Source organism: Semicossyphus pulcher, unplaced genomic scaffold (genome assembly GCF_022749685.1).
Source record: "Semicossyphus pulcher isolate SPU_LCO1_2020_fin unplaced genomic scaffold, fSemPul1.0.p SCAF_25, whole genome shotgun sequence".
Lineage (NCBI taxonomy): Eukaryota > Metazoa > Chordata > Actinopteri > Labriformes > Labridae > Semicossyphus > Semicossyphus pulcher.
The window spans coordinates 10984663-11002467 of NW_027211699.1; the positions used below are offsets into that span (position 1 = coordinate 10984663).

The following is a 17805-nucleotide window of genomic DNA, read 5'->3' on the forward strand; positions in this document are numbered from 1 at the left end:
TCTGCTGATAGAGCTCGTGCTCTCGCACGTCAGCCTGTGGATACATGTAAATTGACAACATGAAGAAGAAGATTTTCTTTTCGTCTTTGTGGGTTTTAACCTCCGGAAGTGCTCGGAAGGTGTTCTCCTGTCCCTCTTAACTTTAGAATAATTTCACAGAGGTCCGGACTCCAGTCTGAATGCTGCTGGAGCTCTGCAGGTTTTCACACAGTGAGTACACGTTAACCATAACACTGCTGTTACACACATACTCTACTGCAACATTATATAATTTTAAACTCTGTAACACACCACAACAAAACGCAATATGATTTTATATAGTAAAACTATACTATAAAGTACAAAACCAGTAACCAGTAATTAGTAATGAACCCGCAATTAATAATAAAGTAATTAAACAGTGGAAGATTTGCCGCAGGTGTAGCTTCCTGGGTGATCGGAAATAATAAATAACTTTATTTATAGAAGAGCTGTCATACACAAAACAAAGTGTAGAAATATAAAATTAGAGAGTTAAAAAAAAGACTAAAATACATCTTTATATACTTTATATACTAAAATAATAAACAAAAATAATTAATAAAACAAACAAAAATGAATAAATTTTTCACAATAAAATAAAAAGGTATAACACAATGATACTAAAATCACTGAGAACGAATGGTATGATCAAAGAAACTTTTTAACATAATTGTATGTTTACATTTGTTTATTTTAATTAGTAATTTGTTATTTCCAAATGTTCAGACTGATTTAATATTAATAAAAAATATATTAATTGTTTGAAGTTTTACTTTGTGTTTTTATTAAACATCAATCTTATCATCAGTATGTTATTTTCTTGATGATATAACTTTGTATTTAACTTGTTTTCAGATAATTGAGGATTTGCAGCATAAATATGAACAAATAAACAAATATGAATTAATAGAGAATCAAATGTAACAAAGTGAGTTCACACAGTAAATGTTCATCTGGTGGCTTCCCTGTAGCACCTCCCACTCCACTGACATCATCAAAGGACTTGAACCAGCAACACTGAGGAGACACGAGCAGGATGCTGCCCTGCACTGATGACCAAACTGAGAAAAGAGCTGAAGAAGAAGAGGAGGAGGAGGAGGAAGAGTCTATTCTTCCTCCACTATTTCCTGTTAGCATGACAACTTTAATGGACGACCCCATCGTCCAATTAGAGGCAGCCGCCAACCCCCCATCCAATCAGGAAATGAGCTCTGACTCGGGGGAGGAAATGACCGCCACGCTCTCGGTCTCCAACAGGGTGTCGTTACCGTGGCAACGGAGGGAGGAAGATGAGGAGCGTGATGAGGTGGAGACGAAGGCGGTGGCCTCGTCTCCCGACGGACGATTCCTCAAGTTCAACATCGAGATCGGACGAGGATCCTTCAAGACGGTTTACAAAGGACTCGACACGGAGACCACGGTGGAGGTGGCCTGGTGTGAGCTGCAGGTAACACACACACATACACACACATACACGCAGGTTCACACAGATACACTTCTACACACACTAACAAACTAGTTTAGGTGTAGTTCTGATGTAGTTTGTGTGTAGCATAGGTTAAGTTTAGATGTAGTTAAATAGTAGTCCAGGTGTAGTTCTGATGTTGTACAGGCATTGATCAGATGAAGTTATGTTTGGTTTGGTTGTAGTTGTCATTCAGGTGTAGTTCTAATGTACTTGAGGTGTAGTTCAGTTGTTGTTCTGATGTAGTTTTAATGTAGTTCAGGTGTTGTTCCTGTGCAGTTCAGGTATAGGTTAGCTGTAGTTCAAACATATTTCAGGTGTTTAGGTGTAGTTCAGCTGTAGTTTGTACTTCAGGTGTTGGTTGGGTGTACTTTTGGCATAGTTTAATTCTAATTCAGGTGTAGTTCAGATATATTTCAGGCGTTTAGGTGTAGTTCAGGTGTTGGTTTGGTGTACTTTTGGTGCAGTTTGTGTGTAATTGTTATTCAGGTGTAGTTAAGTTGTCATTCAGGTGTAGTTCTGAAGTTGTTCAGGTGTAGTAATGTGGAGGTGTAACTCATTTGGTTATTTAGCAGCACAGGTGTAGACATGAAGTTTTTACTGAATATCAGGATCTCTCTGCCCGTTCAGTTTTTAAACATTTAAAGTCCATTTTTAAGTCTCAAGTATACGCTAACATGCTATATGCTAACATCTTGTAGTCTTAATTTAAACCGGTGTAATTTGGCTCAGAGTGAGACCTCCCCACAGCACCACCATGAGGTCAGACAGTTTGATTACTGAGAGTGTGAACAGTGTGCAGCCACTGTATCAATATCAGACCAAACGGTTTTTAATAACCTTTTAATTAAAGTTTGGCCAGTCGCCATGGTAACACTGCCTGTTGTCGTGGTGACTGAGCTGATTAAAGAGGTCGGACCAACAGGAGGCTGAGACATGAAACAGGAAGAACACAAGCTTAAATACAGAACCTTTCAAAATAAAAGAACCAAAAGCTTCACAATGAATAATAATTTTAATCGTTATTGTTCTGACTATTTTTACTTAACAACAGAAATGATACCTTAGCAGAGACTTCAGCATACAGCAACGTGTGTGTGTGTGTGTGTGTGTGATCTGAGGTCACAGTGTTTCAGACTTTATAGTTTTATTGGATGCTGATAGTGAGTTCTGATTGGCTCAGAATGAGGAAGTGTTTGCTGAAATATTTATGACTCTTCTAGAGTAAATATTTAACACAGAGACATGAACTTGTATCACTGTGAGGACTTTTCATTCATTCTTTGGGTTTACCGCAGGTGTGTCTTATCTTACCTTCACCGCAGAGCAGAAGTGTTTTCAGTCTGTTACATCATTTATTTCTTCTCACATTTGAATCTGTGTTTAGTTTGCATCTGTCAACAGGCTGTTTGTACTTTGTGTTACGAAAAGTAATGCACTATAATTTGTATAAAACCCACATAATTGTGATCCAGTTTGGAGGCGTTTGGACGGCTGCAGTGTCTGCATGAGACGTACCCAGCTTTCAGCTTTAAAATGTTAACCCATCTGAAGCATTTGACACAATAATCTTGAGTTATAATTTTAACCTACACTATGATGTGTTTCCTACAACCAGGAAGTTTTTGTGCCTAAACCTTACTAGACAGAAACGAAGAAAACCAACCTCAAAGGGCTTTCTTCAAACCAGGCTATGGTTACCTTAGGAAGGCTCTAGAGGGCAAAGCTATGGAAACAGACGCCAAAGGGTTCTTAAAACAAATAACCACAGGTTAGAAAGAAAGAAAAGATACCTTAAAACAGACAGTAAAGATACTTGAAACTAATGCTAAGGTATCTTGAAACATACTATGAAACGTGACACTGAAAATTGATGCATTACTAAACAGACATTTTGAACAGAAAGAAACATACCTTGAAACACATGCTAAAGCGTACCCTAAACACCGAACCTGGTGCTGGAGAGAAAGAAAAAAATACCTTAAAACAGATTTTAGGGGTTCCTTAAAACGCACACTACAGATGCCCTTAAACAGACGCTAAATGGTATCTAAACAGAGGATAAGGATACGTTCAAGGTTAGCTTGAAGCTAATGCTAAATGTACCTTGAAACAGATGCTACAGGTGGCCCAGGAGATGGTACCTCGTGTTGTAAAGGAAATGTTTGAATAGCTAATAATAGTTGTGATGTCACTGAAGCTTCTGTAGAGGCTGTCTGCTATTGGCTGACTGTTGTGGTGTCATCACATTTGGTTTCATTTTAATGTTTAAGTTATTTAAGCTCAAAGTGAGAAAATGTGTGTGTGTGATGTTTGTGGTGACTCAGCAGTTTGTTGTACTGTACACAGTATCTGATTTAACACTCGGCTGCTGGTTGATGTTGATAACAGCGCGCACGCACACGCACACGCACACACACACACACAGTTAATGAGGTCAGAGGTCATGTCTTTGTGGTGGTTTCCTGCGGGTTGGGGTAAATATTTTGTTCACATATTTTCTGAACCAGCACTTACACACTTTCACAGGTTTCTATTTAAACCAAACAAATGCTTATTCATTCTTTATTTATTGTTCAAAGCATTTATATAAATATATAAAATATTTTGTCCCGTAAACAGATTGAATGTTTTGTCACTTACAGGCTTTTATATCTACTTTGACTTGATATTATTTTTAAATTTCATAATTATAAAGAACATTTCACATCTGTAAATAAATCTTAACCAAGTATTTATCTTCTTAAAAGTTCAAATAAAAACAAGAACTCTACTGATTGTTAAATTGATCTGTTATATTTGAACTTTAGGATTTTCTATTTTGTTTTGTTTTGATTCACTTTTACTTTATTGAATGTCGTATTTTGTTTTTATTCGTCCGGTTAGCAGATCCTCGGCTCTCTGAGGGCTCAGAGTTGTTGCAGGTGTTTCTCAGGTGTCTCATGTGTTCCTTCAGTATTAATACAGCCATCCATAGATTATTGATCACCTTTAACCCCTCAGACTCATCGCCTGACCAAGGCAGAGCGTCAGAGATTCACTGAGGAGGTGGAGATGCTCAAAGGTCTGCAGCATCCCAACATCGTCCGCTTCTTTGACTCCTGGAAGGCGACGCTCAGGAGCCATAAATGCACCATCCTGGTGACGGAGCTCATGACGTCCGGGACCCTCAAGACGTGAGTCCACTTTAAAAACCTGCTCGACTGAGCTTGGATTGATCTGTAGTCAATCAAAACGCTTTAGAGAAAGAGAAACATAACAGATACTTTAGTCCCTGAATGCCCCGTGCTGTTTGTCTTCTCTAAACCGGCTCCAGGTACCTGCGCAGGTTCCGTCAGATGAAGCTGAAGCTGCTGAAGAGGTGGAGTTTTCAGATCCTGAAGGGGCTGCAGTTCCTGCATACACGCTGCCCCCCCATCCTGCACAGAGACCTCAAGTGTGACAACATCTTCATCACCGGGCCCAGCGCCTCCGTCAAGATCGGAGACCTGGGCCTCGCCACGCTTAAGAAGGCTTCGTTTGCAAAGAGCGTCATTGGTACGAGCGCAGCGAGTACAGAGAGCCAGCAGGGTCAAACTGTTGCTGCTGATGTTCAAAGATGTGATTTGAAACTAAGCTGAATGTCAATTTAGTTGATTAAGTTTATTGTGTCTGGTGGTGCATTCAGGGACCCCTGAGTTCATGGCTCCAGAGATGTATGAGGAGAAGTATGACGAGGCTGTAGACGTTTACGCCTTTGGGATGTGCATCCTTGAGATGGCGACGTCCGAGTATCCGTACTCTGAGTGTTGGAACGCTGCCCAGATCTACCGCAAAGTCACCAGTGTAAGGCTCCGCCCACCTGCTTTCAACTTCCTGTTTTGTACCATATGTTTGATTGTTGTTTGTCTCTCAGGGAATTAAACCCAACAGTTTCTCTCAAGTAAAAGTCCCCGAGCTGAAAGAGATCATTGAAGGCTGCATTCGAACCAACAGTAATGAGAGGTAACGTGACCAATCACAGCGCAGCGTTGACACCTTTTGTTAATGTTGAAATTTGACAAAGAAACCAACAGCTGAGGTCACAGAGGCTGACAGGGACCTCCCTGACAGAGGGTCAGTGTTTTTAGACAATAGACTGTACATAAATCTGCATTCACACCGGAAGCAAAGTGAATATTTCACGCAACGAGTTTACAGAACTTGTGACAGGCAACAGGATTCATGTAAAAGACATGAAACACGCAGAATAAATAACACAATGTAGATGAATATTATTTATGCAAGTTGAAACAATAAAACTCATGCGCTCACAGCTGTTTAAACGTAAGTGGAAGTTTGTGAATGAAAGTTTGAGGAAAGACTTGCTAACCGCACAAGAAGGTGCAGAATATGCTAACCTCCTAACCTATGCATACTCAGGTCGGCAGGTTGTCTGAGCTGTGCTTTTCTATTGTTTCCTCCTGCAGGTTCAAGATCCAGGACCTGCTGGATCATCGGTTCTTCCAGGAGCAGCTGGGGGTCCTCGTGGATCTGGCCGAGGACGACGACGGCTCGAAGGCGGCACTAAAGCTCTGGCTAAGAATGGACCACAACAAGAAGCTGCACGGGAAATACAAAGACAACAACGCCATCGAGTTCCTGTTTGAGCTCTACAAAGACGTCCCTGAGGAGGTGGCCCAGGAGATGGTACCTGCAGCACAACGTTGGTGACCGCATCATGATGACATCCCCTAGCAGGCCGACTCACCTGTCTCTCTCCGTCTGTCACTCAGGTGGTGCTGGGGTTCGTGTGCGAGGCGGACTATAAGCCAGTTGCAAAGGCAATCAGACACGAAGTGACGGCCATTAAGCGGAAGCGAGAGGAACAGCGCAGCCTGCAGGACGAAGCTCTGAAACACCAGAAGGAGGAGGGGTCTGACTCCGCCCCCCAACCACCAGAACTGTCCAATCAGAGACCTGCAGCTGCAACTAGCATGCCTGCTGCTGGGACAGCAAACAATCAGGTGTGTTTCAGGCTGATTTTTCAATAAATATTTTGTTTTTTTTGTTTTATTAACTAATAAAACAGACAAATGAAAAAGTCACCAGGACACGTTAAAACTACTCTTCCACATTAAGCAGGACTCAGCAGCTGTTCCAGCCCCCGCCCCCACCTGGATACAAGCTCCGCCCTCAGCAATAGTGACTTCGCACAGCAGCCCTGAGGATTCTGGGATCAGCAGCATCTCCAGCAAGACGGATGGAGACGAAGAGGACGACAAGACCACCAAGCACACCTCACACTCCTCCGCCACGTGTGAGAATATTATCATCATACTTTATTTAACAAATAAATATTCAATCTTTTTATCATGCATCTCATTTCTAATCATTATTTTCTTAAATAAAATATATTGTCTTGTCTCTCCTCGGGTTGATGCAGCGGACTGCGAGATAGAAAAGTCCTTCAGCTCTTCAGGCGCACCAGAGAACGTTGAGGCCACTAACCCTGCCCCCATCTCTTCTGTCCCCACCCCTGCCCCAGTGGTTCCGGAAGCCCCTCGACCGAAGGCTCCTCCTCCTGTCAGCCGGACTCATTCTAAACCTCCGCCCCTGCCCGTGCTGCGTTTTCCCAGGGTGAGTAGGAGGCAGGAGGTAGAGGCAGAGGGGCGGGGTTTCTTGTGAAGCTCTGTGTTTATTGGATGTGTTTGAGGCTTTAGTGTGTGTGTGTGTGTGCGTGTGTGTGTGTGTGAGTGAACCTATGGTGGATATGTTGATGTTGTAGAGATGCGTCTCTGTCTCCCTCTAGAGGTGATAAAACGGTACTGGCACAAGAGAGCTTTAGACTAATCAGCTTTGAGACTTTCCACTCGCCTCATAAAAAAGGTCTGTCTGTGTCCTCATGTCTCCTCCAGAGCATCGCTGTGTCCCACAATGCCGAGCAACCGAAATCTGGATCGATCTCTGGCTTCTCCTCACCAGTTGACAGGTGACACACACACACACACACACACACACACACACACACACACACACACACACACACACACACACAGAGTTATTGCAGTGTTTATTGGGTCATTTTTATGGCTTTTTATGGTGAAATGTCTTCACTTCGCATGAATGTCCTCACTTCGCATGAATGTCCTCACTTCGCATGAATGTCTTCACTTCGGATGAATGTCCTCACTTCGCATGAATGTCCTCACTTTGCATGAATGTCTTCACTTTGCATGAATGTCCTCACTTTGCATGAATGTCCTCACTTTGCATGAATGTCCTCACTTTGCATGAATGTCTTCACTTTGCATGAATGTCCTCACTTCGGATGAATGTCCTCACTTTGCATGAATGTCTTCACTTTGCATGAATGTCCTCACTTTGCATGAATGTCTTCACTTTGCATGAATGTCTTCACTTTGCATGAATGTCTTCACTTTGCATGAATGTCCTCACTTCGGATGAATGTCCTCACTTCGGATGAATGTCTTCACTTCGCATGAATGTCCTCACTTTGCATGAATGTCCTCACTTCGCATGAATGTCTTCACTTCGCATGAATGTCCTCACTTTGCATGAATGTCTTCACTTTGCATGAATGTCTTCACTTTGCATGAATGTCCTCACTTCGGATGAATGTCCTCACTTTGCATGAATGTCTTCACTTTGCATGAATGTCCTCACTTCGGATGAATGTCCTCACTTCGGATGAATGTCTTCACTTTGCATGAATGTCCTCACTTTGCATGAATGTCCTCACTTTGCATGAATGTCCTCACTTTGCATGAATGTCTTCACTTTGCATGAATGTCCTCACTTTGCATGAATGTCCTCACTTTGCATGAATGTCCTCACTTTGCATGAATGTCTTCACTTTGCATGAATGTCCTCACTTTGCATGAATGTCTTCACTTTGCATGAATGTCTTCACTTTGCATGAATGTCTTCACTTTGCATGAATGTCCTCACTTCGGATGAATGTCCTCACTTCGGATGAATGTCCTCACTTCGCATGAATGTCTTCACTTCGCATGAATGTCCTCACTTTGCATGAATGTCTTCACTTTGCATGAATGTCTTCACTTTGCATGAATGTCCTCACTTCGGATGAATGTCCTCACTTCGGATGAATGTCCTCACTTCGCATGAATGTCTTCACTTCGCATGAATGTCCTCACTTTGCATGAATGTCTTCACTTTGCATGAATGTCTTCACTTTGCATGAATGTCTTCACTTTGCATGAATGTCCTCACTTCGGATGAATGTCCTCACTTTGCAAGTTATTCCCCTGTTAACTTTTATCACAGATGAATGAATGAACTCAGAGGGAGCAGGAGAGTCTCTCTGTCAGCAGGTAACACTTTTTATTCAGTCAGGGTGAGACTGATCATCAATGAGGTCGGGTCTGATAGGCGTGAAATGAAATTATATTTACCCTAATCAATCATTTTCATAGTTCATGAACTGGCTAACTAACTAGAGGTCTTTGGTTAAATTAAATTTAATAGATTTTTAGACAATGTTTACTTACATGTTGACTAAAAACAAACCGAATCAGTTATTCACTGCATTTTATTTATTTTATGACAAGTTATGATCAATATTTAGTTCTAACCGATCACAAGTATTCAGATACCAACTCATTATACCGACGTTGTTTATAGTCGGTTTCAAGGCGCCCTATAAAGTCTGTTTTAAGGTCCGCTTCTTCCTCTCTGCGATATGAAACTCCGGTGACGTTGTGAAGTTTCACATCAGTCCGATCTGCTGCAGCGTCCAATCACTAACTGATCTGTAATAAGGGGGCGTGTCGGCCAGTAAAAGACTCCCGTGGAGGCTGCTCTCGTGTATCCTCGCTTATCGCTCCTCGGAACTCCCTCCTTGTTCCCTTCGAGCAGTGAAAAGGGCTTTGATCAAATAAGAGACCTGAGATCCAGCCACAGACTCTGTACACCAGGAGGTTGTACTGGTTTGTGTTTCCTTACATTTAAATGTTCAACCTTTTTTGTTTCTTCACTTCCTGTGTTTCTGTGTAGCTACGCCTCTGATGTGACCTCAGGTTTGAGTGACGGCAATGACGGCCAATCAGACAAGGGCAACAAGGAAGTGACCAAACGGGTGGCTACAAAGCAGTTCAAGAGGAGAGCACGTGCTCGTCTAAGAATCACAGGGGTGAAAACTAGACGCAATGTACTCAGTATATCCATATATAATATATAAATATGTATAACTTACGTTGTGTGTGTGTGTGTGTGTGTGTGTGTGAGTTCAGGTGTCAGAATTGGAGGACCGGGTGGTTGAGTGTCAGCTGCAGACTCACGACAGTAAGATGGTGACATTTAAGTTTGACCTGGACGGAGACAATCCAGAGGACATTGCCTCTGTGATGGTGAGCACCGACAGCCAATCACGGCACAGCACTGATTTAGTCCATCTCCAGCTGAACTACACAGTTCAACATATTTACTGTGAATAAACAATTATGATGTATTCATTTCACCGTTTTGAACACACTGCTCCTGAATGGAAGAGTGCATCTAAACAAAATCACGTCACAAAACCTCAGATGTTTCTCAGGAAGGAGCGTAGCTGCTGTGACGTCACCCAGTGGTTTGGCAGCTTCTGTTTGAAGCCTCCAGTTCAGCCATCTGTGTGTTTTTGGGGGGAAGTGACCATAAATGGAGAGAAGTGAGGAGTTAGTTATCAAACGCTTAGTTATCAAAGCTATACAGTCTGTGAATGTGGCTGCAGACTCACTGCTTGCTCACACCACAAGCCTTAATCCAGCCTCAAGTGGCCATTCCAGGAACTGCAGTTTTTTGCACTTCAGCTTTGTTTTTTTTGTGATGTATGTGTTCAATATCGGCCCGGTGTCCAATAGTAACTATTGGTTTCAGACTAAGTTAGGAAACAATTTTACATACTGTTACTAAAAAGCACGTCAGTCTGGAATTTTGGATTTAAATACGTTTGTACAGTCTACTTCATATTTTATGGAGGATCTGAGGTACAGATTTTGTTGCTACCTGCCTGAGCTGTAAATTGATCATGAGATTTCACACTGGCATAGTTAAATTAATGATGTCATTATATGTTAAGGTTGCACTTCAGTGTGGCATGTCTTTTCACCCTTGAAACAGTTGTGTCTCTTTTCACTATGAGACTATGGACGTCCTATTCCTTCTGTTTGTACTTTCACTACAACTATTTAACCTTTTGTTGGATCAGTAATTGTGTTGCAACTTTTTCCCTTTCTGAACTCAGATCCACAGAGACTTCATCCTGCCGTCAGAGCGACAAGGATTCATCGCCCGCATGTATGACATCATCAACAGGGTGGAGTCTATGATCATTCAACAGCAGCCGGCCGACAGCGACAAGTCATCTCAGCTGACCACCTCTACGCTACCTGAGTCCACGGTGCGTGTGTGCGAAGGAAAGTTCGTCTTATCAATTGCTTGATGTGCAGTTGGAGCCTAACGAGGCTTCAAACACAGCGCCATCTGGTGGTTGTTTAACTTAAAGCAGCCCTGCAGATATGAATGGGTTTAGTTTTTTCCTGAGAGATGATATTTTTTTCTTCCTGCCATTTTGATGTAATTTCTCAAAACAACAAAGAGATAAAAATGTGGTACTAAAATGGAAGAGCAGTTTGCAGGTCTGCCACCTGGTGGCTGGGACATTCTAGTACAACTAGGTTTAGAATGGTTTCCAAAGACTGGTCCACTGAAGTAAGTATGAAATATTTTTGCAGACATGCAACATGAACTAACTTTTTTTAGTGTTAGAGTGTTACTGTGGGCGCATGTATTTACACTTTATTCTGGATATTTATGTGACAGTTAACGAAGTATTCAAGCTCTATTCTATCTTTTTTTTTTCAGCCAAGTGTACCGGCCCATCCCCTCTCCAGAACTTTGTCCTCGTCTTCACTTCCTGGTAAGAAACACCAGATAGTTTGAAAAAAAGTTAATAAGGTAAAACATTTAAAAAGTGAACCCGGTGATGGGTAGGTCAGGTGGACAGAGTCCCTCTTACACAGAGAAGGTAGTGATGTGAATCTTCCACTTCAACAGACATGGACAGAATTACTGGCTCAGTGTCAGTCTTCAGTCTTTCAATCATCATGTTTTGATGTAGCTGCATCTCTGTCAGTTTTCATGCCTCAGATGGGTGGATTGATCACTCGATGTGTCTTTGTTCAGATATTGCAGAAGCTGACCCCTCCCCCCCGCAGGGCGGAGCTTCCTACATCGACTCTGAGGCCACTCCCACCGTCAGACCACAGAGGTCTCAGTCCTTTCACTCCTCACCAGGTACAAAACACCTTAGCTCTGTCACTGGAAACAGATGACACTCCTGTCTGATGTCTGACACACAAGTATTTATCTTCAGTTAGATATCGACAATTGACAGTCCCTCCCTCTTTCTCTTCCTCCAGCTTCCTCCCATCAGCCTCCCCCATACCCACTCCGCTACCCCCAATCAGACTCTACTCCTCCTCCACCCTCCCCCCTTCCCCCGTACCACCTTCCATCTCCACCTTACTCCCCCTACACCTTCTCAGCCCAGAGCTCCTCCTCCAGCCTCACACCCCCCTCTACCCCTTCAGTTCCTACTCCTCCGCCTCCTTCTCAGTGGCCATCTCCTGACCAGCCTCTCTTCTCTCTGGCAAATGTATTCTCTCTTGCCATGAGCTATGCCCAGTCCTTTATGCCTCAACCTGGCTCCCCCAACCAGGGGTTTCACCCCCAGACCCATCCCCTGTCACCCCCATACTCTTCCCCCCCGGCTGCCCTCCCTCCCCCCATGTCACCATTGCTGGGCTCTAAGGTCCATTCCAGAAGCCCAGCTTCCTTCGCTGCTCCTTTCTCCTCCCAACTGCCCTACACCCCTCAGACAGGCTCCTGCCCTGACCAAAAGGGGGTACAACCTGGCTGGACTCCCGACACACCACAGGTAGGAAAGGAGAATCAAAGACAGGTGAGATTTGGTTAAACATGATACGGGTTTACCAGATGATTCGTTAAAAGTCTTTTCCTCCAAAAAGAACAAGATAATTATCAGTTTCTAGAAAATACGTTTTTCAGATTAGAGAATAAGAAAGTCCTGGTTTCTGTTAGACGCTGTGTTCAGGTAGTAAAGGTATGTCTACTCAGAGCAGTGACAAACAGCCTCATTCCAGAAACAGTGGTCCTTATACAAAAGTATGGATGGAGCTGGACATGCACATTTGGCAAAGTTTTGTCCACTCCAAGTACAACTCATATTGGGCACGTCCACACTGGAAACCTGCAAATCCCATAAAGGTATACTTGATGGGGAACTCAGGGGACTGTAAACCCAGGGCTGTGTGAAAAAAAGTACAAACTTGGACCTTAGACTGGGGGCATTTGAAAGTGGTATCAGGTTCTGCTTATGGGAACAAATCAGATCGAGGGGTAACTCAGAGTAGAGGTGTTGTGTCAAAAAGAGCCAGCTAAGGTGGTTTGGGCATCTATTCAGGATCATCTTGGGTGCCATCTTTGGAGGTTTTTTGCACAAGTAAGAGAACCTGGGCTACACCAAGAACTGCTAATGGGATGACATGTCTAATCTGGCCTGGGAGTGCCTCAGGATACCCCAAGGCAAGCCAGAGAACGTTCCTGGGAAGAGGGATGTCTGAAATACCGTGTTCATCCTACAGCCACCGTGAGACGATCTAAGTCCAGGTCCAGATATTTAATGTACTGGATATCGCTCAGGCATTGACGACCCATCGAAGCATTTCACAGATTTGTCTTTGAAAAGTCATGCATAGGGACTGTAACCCATCGGAGAGAGTGCCGATTTAGCTCTGATTTGGAGCTTTTATGGGCAACTGCCAAATAATTTTTGGCAAGTGGAAAACTGGCCTGAAATAGTGAAGCGTGGACTGGGTGTAAGGCAGGGTCATCGCTTAGACAGGCCAGGTTTCTCAGGTAGGGTAGTGGGCGAGCATAAACAGTTATTTCATTCATTCATGAATTAATTTATTAATTGAATGAATAACATATTTATTCAATGAATTTATCAATTCATCAATTCGTTCCTTTCAGCCTCACAGTCCTTTTCAGCTGAAGCTCAGCTCAGCTTCGCCCCCTCATGGTGAGTACCTGCTGACATCACAAATTGACATCAGGCCTAACCGAACAGACTCCTGATTATTTATCTGGTTCACAGGTTCAGAGGCTGTGTCTTCTCCTTGTCGGACCACTGCTCCCATAGTTGCCTCCCCTACTGTCTTGACTCCTCTCAACAGAGTAAGTGACAAACAGTGGAAGCATTTCTGATATTTTTGAGCAAAATTTACTTTAAGCTTTTTTTTTGGCTTTTGCAAATCTAACACTCTTCTTCCTCTTCCTCCAGGTGTCGTCCTCTGACTCCTCACCACCCAGACTGTCACCCATACGGGAGGGTAAGACAAACCTAAGGTCCAAACTGGTTTTGTTCAGTTAGTTCAAACATTTTCACGACAGAATACTTTTCCAAACTTCCAAATCCAGAAGTTTCATAAAACACAAAGTGGATAAATGGTCTACTGCTGGTAAGACTCTGACTCTTCCTCTGTTTCTGTTTCAGAGAAGAAATCTCCCATCTTCAACGTTGGTCGTTTCCAGGTGACTCCCTCTAAAGACATTCCCACTGTCCGTCATCAGGAGCCCCGCCTCCTTAGCCAGGCCACACCCACTGCCCACTCCCCGCCTCCCTGCAGACCGGACCAATCTGAAAGCTCAGAGAGCAGCACAGATGACCAGAGCGAATCAGGGAGCAGCACACTGACGGTCCCCCTGCCTGGACATCCTCTAGGTCACCATGAAGAGGAGGAAGAGAGGAGGAGGAGGGAAAAGGAGCAAGAGGAGGAGAAGAAGAGGAGAGGGGGTCGGAGGCTGAGTGTCAGCCTGTGGGAGGGGACTGCTGCCAGCCCCGGGATGAGTGGCAACAGCTCTGGGCAATTATGGAGCCGCTCTGCAGTCTGCCTCAGCTCTGACGAATCAGAGAGCGAGAATGAGGACATGTGGGTGGAGCTGCTGGAGCTACGTGAAAGGTGATTGGTGGATTGATGAGATCATGCCGATGATGAAAGAAAAACAGAATTCTTTTCTAAAAAAATATAAGAAAACATACAATGAATTCCTTTTCTCGACTGTACTCTCTCATCCCAGACACCTGGCTGAGGTGAATAATCTGCAGGCCAATCAGAAGCGAGAGATCGAGGACTTGTACCTGAGGATGGGTAAAGTCCTGCCCCCTGGCATTGTGCCTCCAGCCGCCATGCTGAACCACCGTCAACGGCGCCTCTCCAAGACTGGAAACCACCCTCCTTTACGCAAAAACAGCCTGCAGAGGCTGGACGTGCTGTCCCCTGCAGGTGGGAGGAAACACTGCTGCCTGCATCGCACATTCCAGCTGTATCACAGAGTAACATAAATTAAGTTTAAAAAAAATAATGTTAAAATTGTTTCAGGTATTATGAGGAAGAGCTCAGTCAGCGGCAGCAGCAGTGGATCTCAGGAGAGAGCAGGAAAAGGGGTGACCTTTGCCCCCGAAGCACAGCTGCATGGTGAGCTCAACAGGTCTTCTTTTCAAGCCCACACTCTGATCTGGAACCTGCTGCTTCATATAGAAGATATATTCCCATTTTTAATTTAATGTTTCAATATATCATCTGAAGTTGCAAAAATGTAGGTTGGAAAGTCCTGGCTTTATTTTTAGCATTTTCCTAGCATGTAATCATTAGCTGGGTCCTGTTAACAGCATCATGTTTTAGCATTATATTATTATCTGAGACCAGTTGGCTTCAGCATTAGGGTGTTAGCACATTTTTACATGGAACCTGTTAACCGGCGGTTAGCGATAAACAACTTCCTTTTCCACTTGCTGCATTGTTTACAGAAAAAGAACCTGTTTTTCTTGTGATTGACTTTAACGGGTCTTACCTTTGCCGAAATTTCAACATCATGATGCAGATTAGTAAAAAGTCAAAATGAAGCTTTGTCAAGTCTGACTTAATCCTTTAGCATTTCAGCATGACCATGGACCTGTTAGCTTTAGCCTCTGTATGTTAGCAGTATATTCAAGACCAAGGACCTGTTAGCTTTAGCCTCAGTATGTTAGCAGTATATTCAAGACCTGGGACCTGTTAGCTTTAGACTCTGTATGTTAGCAGTATATTCAAGACCTTGGACCCGTTAGCTTTAGCCTCAGTATGTTAGCAGTATATTCAAGACCTTGGACCCGTTAGCTTTAGCCTCAGTATGTTAGCAGTATATTCAAGACCTTGGACCCGTTAGCTTTAGCCTCAGTATGTTAGCAGTATATTCAAGACCTTGGACCCGTTAGCTTTAGCCTCTGTATGTTAGCAGTATATTCAAGACCTGGGACCCGTTAGCTTTAGCCTCAGTATGTTAGCAGTATATTCAAGACCTTGGACCCGTTAGCTTTAGCCTCAGTATGTTAGCAGTATATTCAAGACCTGGGACCCGTTAGCTTTAGCCTCAGTATGTTAGTAGTATATTCAAGACCTGGGACCCGTTAGCTTTAGCCTCAGTATGTTAGCAGTATATTCAAGACCTTGGACCCGTTAGCTTTAGCCTCAGTATGTTAGCAGTATATTCAAGACCTTGGACCCGTTAGCTTTAGCCTCAGTATGTTAGCAGTATATTCAAGACCTGGGACCCGTTAGCTTTAGCCTCAGTATGTTAGCAGTATATTCAAGACCTGGGACCCGTTAGCTTTAGCCTCAGTATGTTAGCAGTATATTCAAGACCTTGGACCCGTTAGCTTTAGCCTCAGTATGTTAGCAGTATATTCAAGACCTGGGACCCGTTAGCTTTAGCCTCAGTATGTTAGCAGTATATTCAAGACCTGGGACCTGTTAGCTTTAGACTCTGTATGTTAGCAGTATATTCGAGACCTTGGACCTGTTAGCTTTAGCCTCTGTATGTTAGCAGTATATTCGAGACCTTGGACCTGTTAGCTTTAGCCTCTGTATGTTAGCAGTATATTCAAGACCTTGGACCCGTTAGCTTTAGCCTCAGTATGTTAGCAGTATATTCAAGACCTGGGACCTGTTAGCTTTAGCCTCAGTATGTTAGCAGTATATTCAAGACCTGGGACCTGTTAGCTTTAGCCTCAGTATGTTAGCAGTATATTCAAGACCTGGGACCTGTTAGCTTTAGCCTCAGTATGTTAGCAGTATATTCGAGACCTTGGACCTGTTAGCTTTAGCCTCAGTATGTTAGCAGTATATTCAAGACCTTGGACCCGTTAGCTTTAGCCTCAGTATGTTAGCAGTATATTCAAGACCTGGGACCTGGTAGCTTAGAGAGAATAATAGAGAATAGAAATAATTTATTTAAAGTACGGCTGCAGTAAAAAGTCACCTTACTGGGCTAAAGTCATCTTAATTAACTAGCTGGGGTTGTCTCTGAAAAACCTCTGACCTTTGACCTTTGCCTTTCAGTGACAGAGAGAGAGGAGCTACTGTCTTGAAGCTGATTGACAGTGAAAACTGATGAAGATGAGTCCTGAACACAAAAGACACTTTATAATCAATCCTGCAGAAATATGAAAATCTGTTTTATTCAGGTTTTTAAGACAATAGCAACAGAAACACCAAATAACAAAAAGCACAAACAATGTCCTTATTTATTCCTTCTATGATATTAATATTAAAATTTGTTTTGTTTTTCTTTGTTTTGTATCGAGAATAAAGATTTAAATAATATTTCAGTCACATTTAAGCACTTAAAATATTGAGCCCTAAGAAACACAATGAACAACCTGTCATCTCCCAGAGTTTATTCTTCTGACTTTCTGTTGACTGTTTGAAAGGTAATGTAGACCGTATCAGATTAAATTATTCTCCCTTTCGTCCTTAATCTGCTCAGACGACATTTTAAGTGTTAAACTTTCACACGTTTATGACTCGAAGGTTTTGTATCGTTTAACTTGCTGCTTAATGGTCCCAGTTCTGTGTTGTTGAAGAGAAATATTAAAAATGTGAAGCAAAGTCTGATGTGGTTTAAGACAATGCAGATTGTTGCCAAAGCTGCACTTTACTGTCACTTTCTCTTTCATCATGACCGGCACTTTCTTATCACAGCTGGGTCTTCTCGGATGCATTCGGGTATTACACATAATGTTCAACAGACCAGGTACCTGAGGTTATACAACGAGTGGAACCGGTTGCCTACATAAAACGTGCACCCGAACCTGTCCGGGTCCCGGTTCTGGTGGAAGACATCTACTCTGAGGCATATCTAAAACTTTTAACGGGACCTGAACAACTCTCTGAGATAGTTTTGCTTCTGCTTGTTTGCTTATGACTTCTGTG

At 43.1% G+C, this 17805-nt stretch overlaps 1 protein-coding gene across 3 annotated transcripts; it reads left to right on the forward strand.

Moving 5' to 3' along the window:
• Positions 1-42: 42 nt before the first annotated feature.
• On the forward strand, positions 43-17468 carry LOC138604356 (serine/threonine-protein kinase WNK4-like). 3 transcript variants are annotated; one of them, XM_069676273.1, is made up of 24 exons: positions 43-210; positions 993-1468; positions 4490-4662; positions 4803-5023; positions 5154-5311; positions 5382-5470; positions 5935-6154; positions 6241-6471; positions 6587-6764; positions 6891-7084; positions 7363-7436; positions 9485-9620; positions 9721-9837; positions 10713-10868; positions 11333-11387; positions 11654-11764; positions 11890-12431; positions 13526-13574; positions 13650-13729; positions 13836-13884; positions 14049-14514; positions 14633-14838; positions 14935-15030; positions 16933-17468. In XM_069676273.1, the coding sequence occupies exons 2-24, from the start codon at positions 1058-1060 to the stop codon at positions 16959-16961; spliced, it is 4041 nt and encodes a 1346-aa protein (XP_069532374.1). In that variant the 5' UTR covers positions 43-210; positions 993-1057; the 3' UTR covers positions 16962-17468. The 3 variants fall into 3 exon arrangements, with proteins under 3 accessions (XP_069532374.1, XP_069532376.1, XP_069532375.1); XM_069676275.1 differs by having other exon boundaries at positions 11890-12407; XM_069676274.1 differs by having other exon boundaries at positions 6590-6764.
• The last annotated feature ends 337 nt before the right edge of the window (positions 17469-17805 follow it).

Coding starts and splice junctions, on each gene's coding strand:
- LOC138604356 (XM_069676273.1), top strand. CDS start 1,058: ATGCTGCCCTGCACTGATGACCAAACTGAGAAAAGAGCTGAAGAAGAA. Junction 13,575..13,649: donor CTCAGCTTCGCCCCCTCATG/GTGAGTACCTGC, acceptor TCTGGTTCACAG/GTTCAGAGGCTGTGTCTTCT. Junction 14,839..14,934: donor GGACGTGCTGTCCCCTGCAG/GTGGGAGGAAAC, acceptor AAATTGTTTCAG/GTATTATGAGGAAGAGCTCA.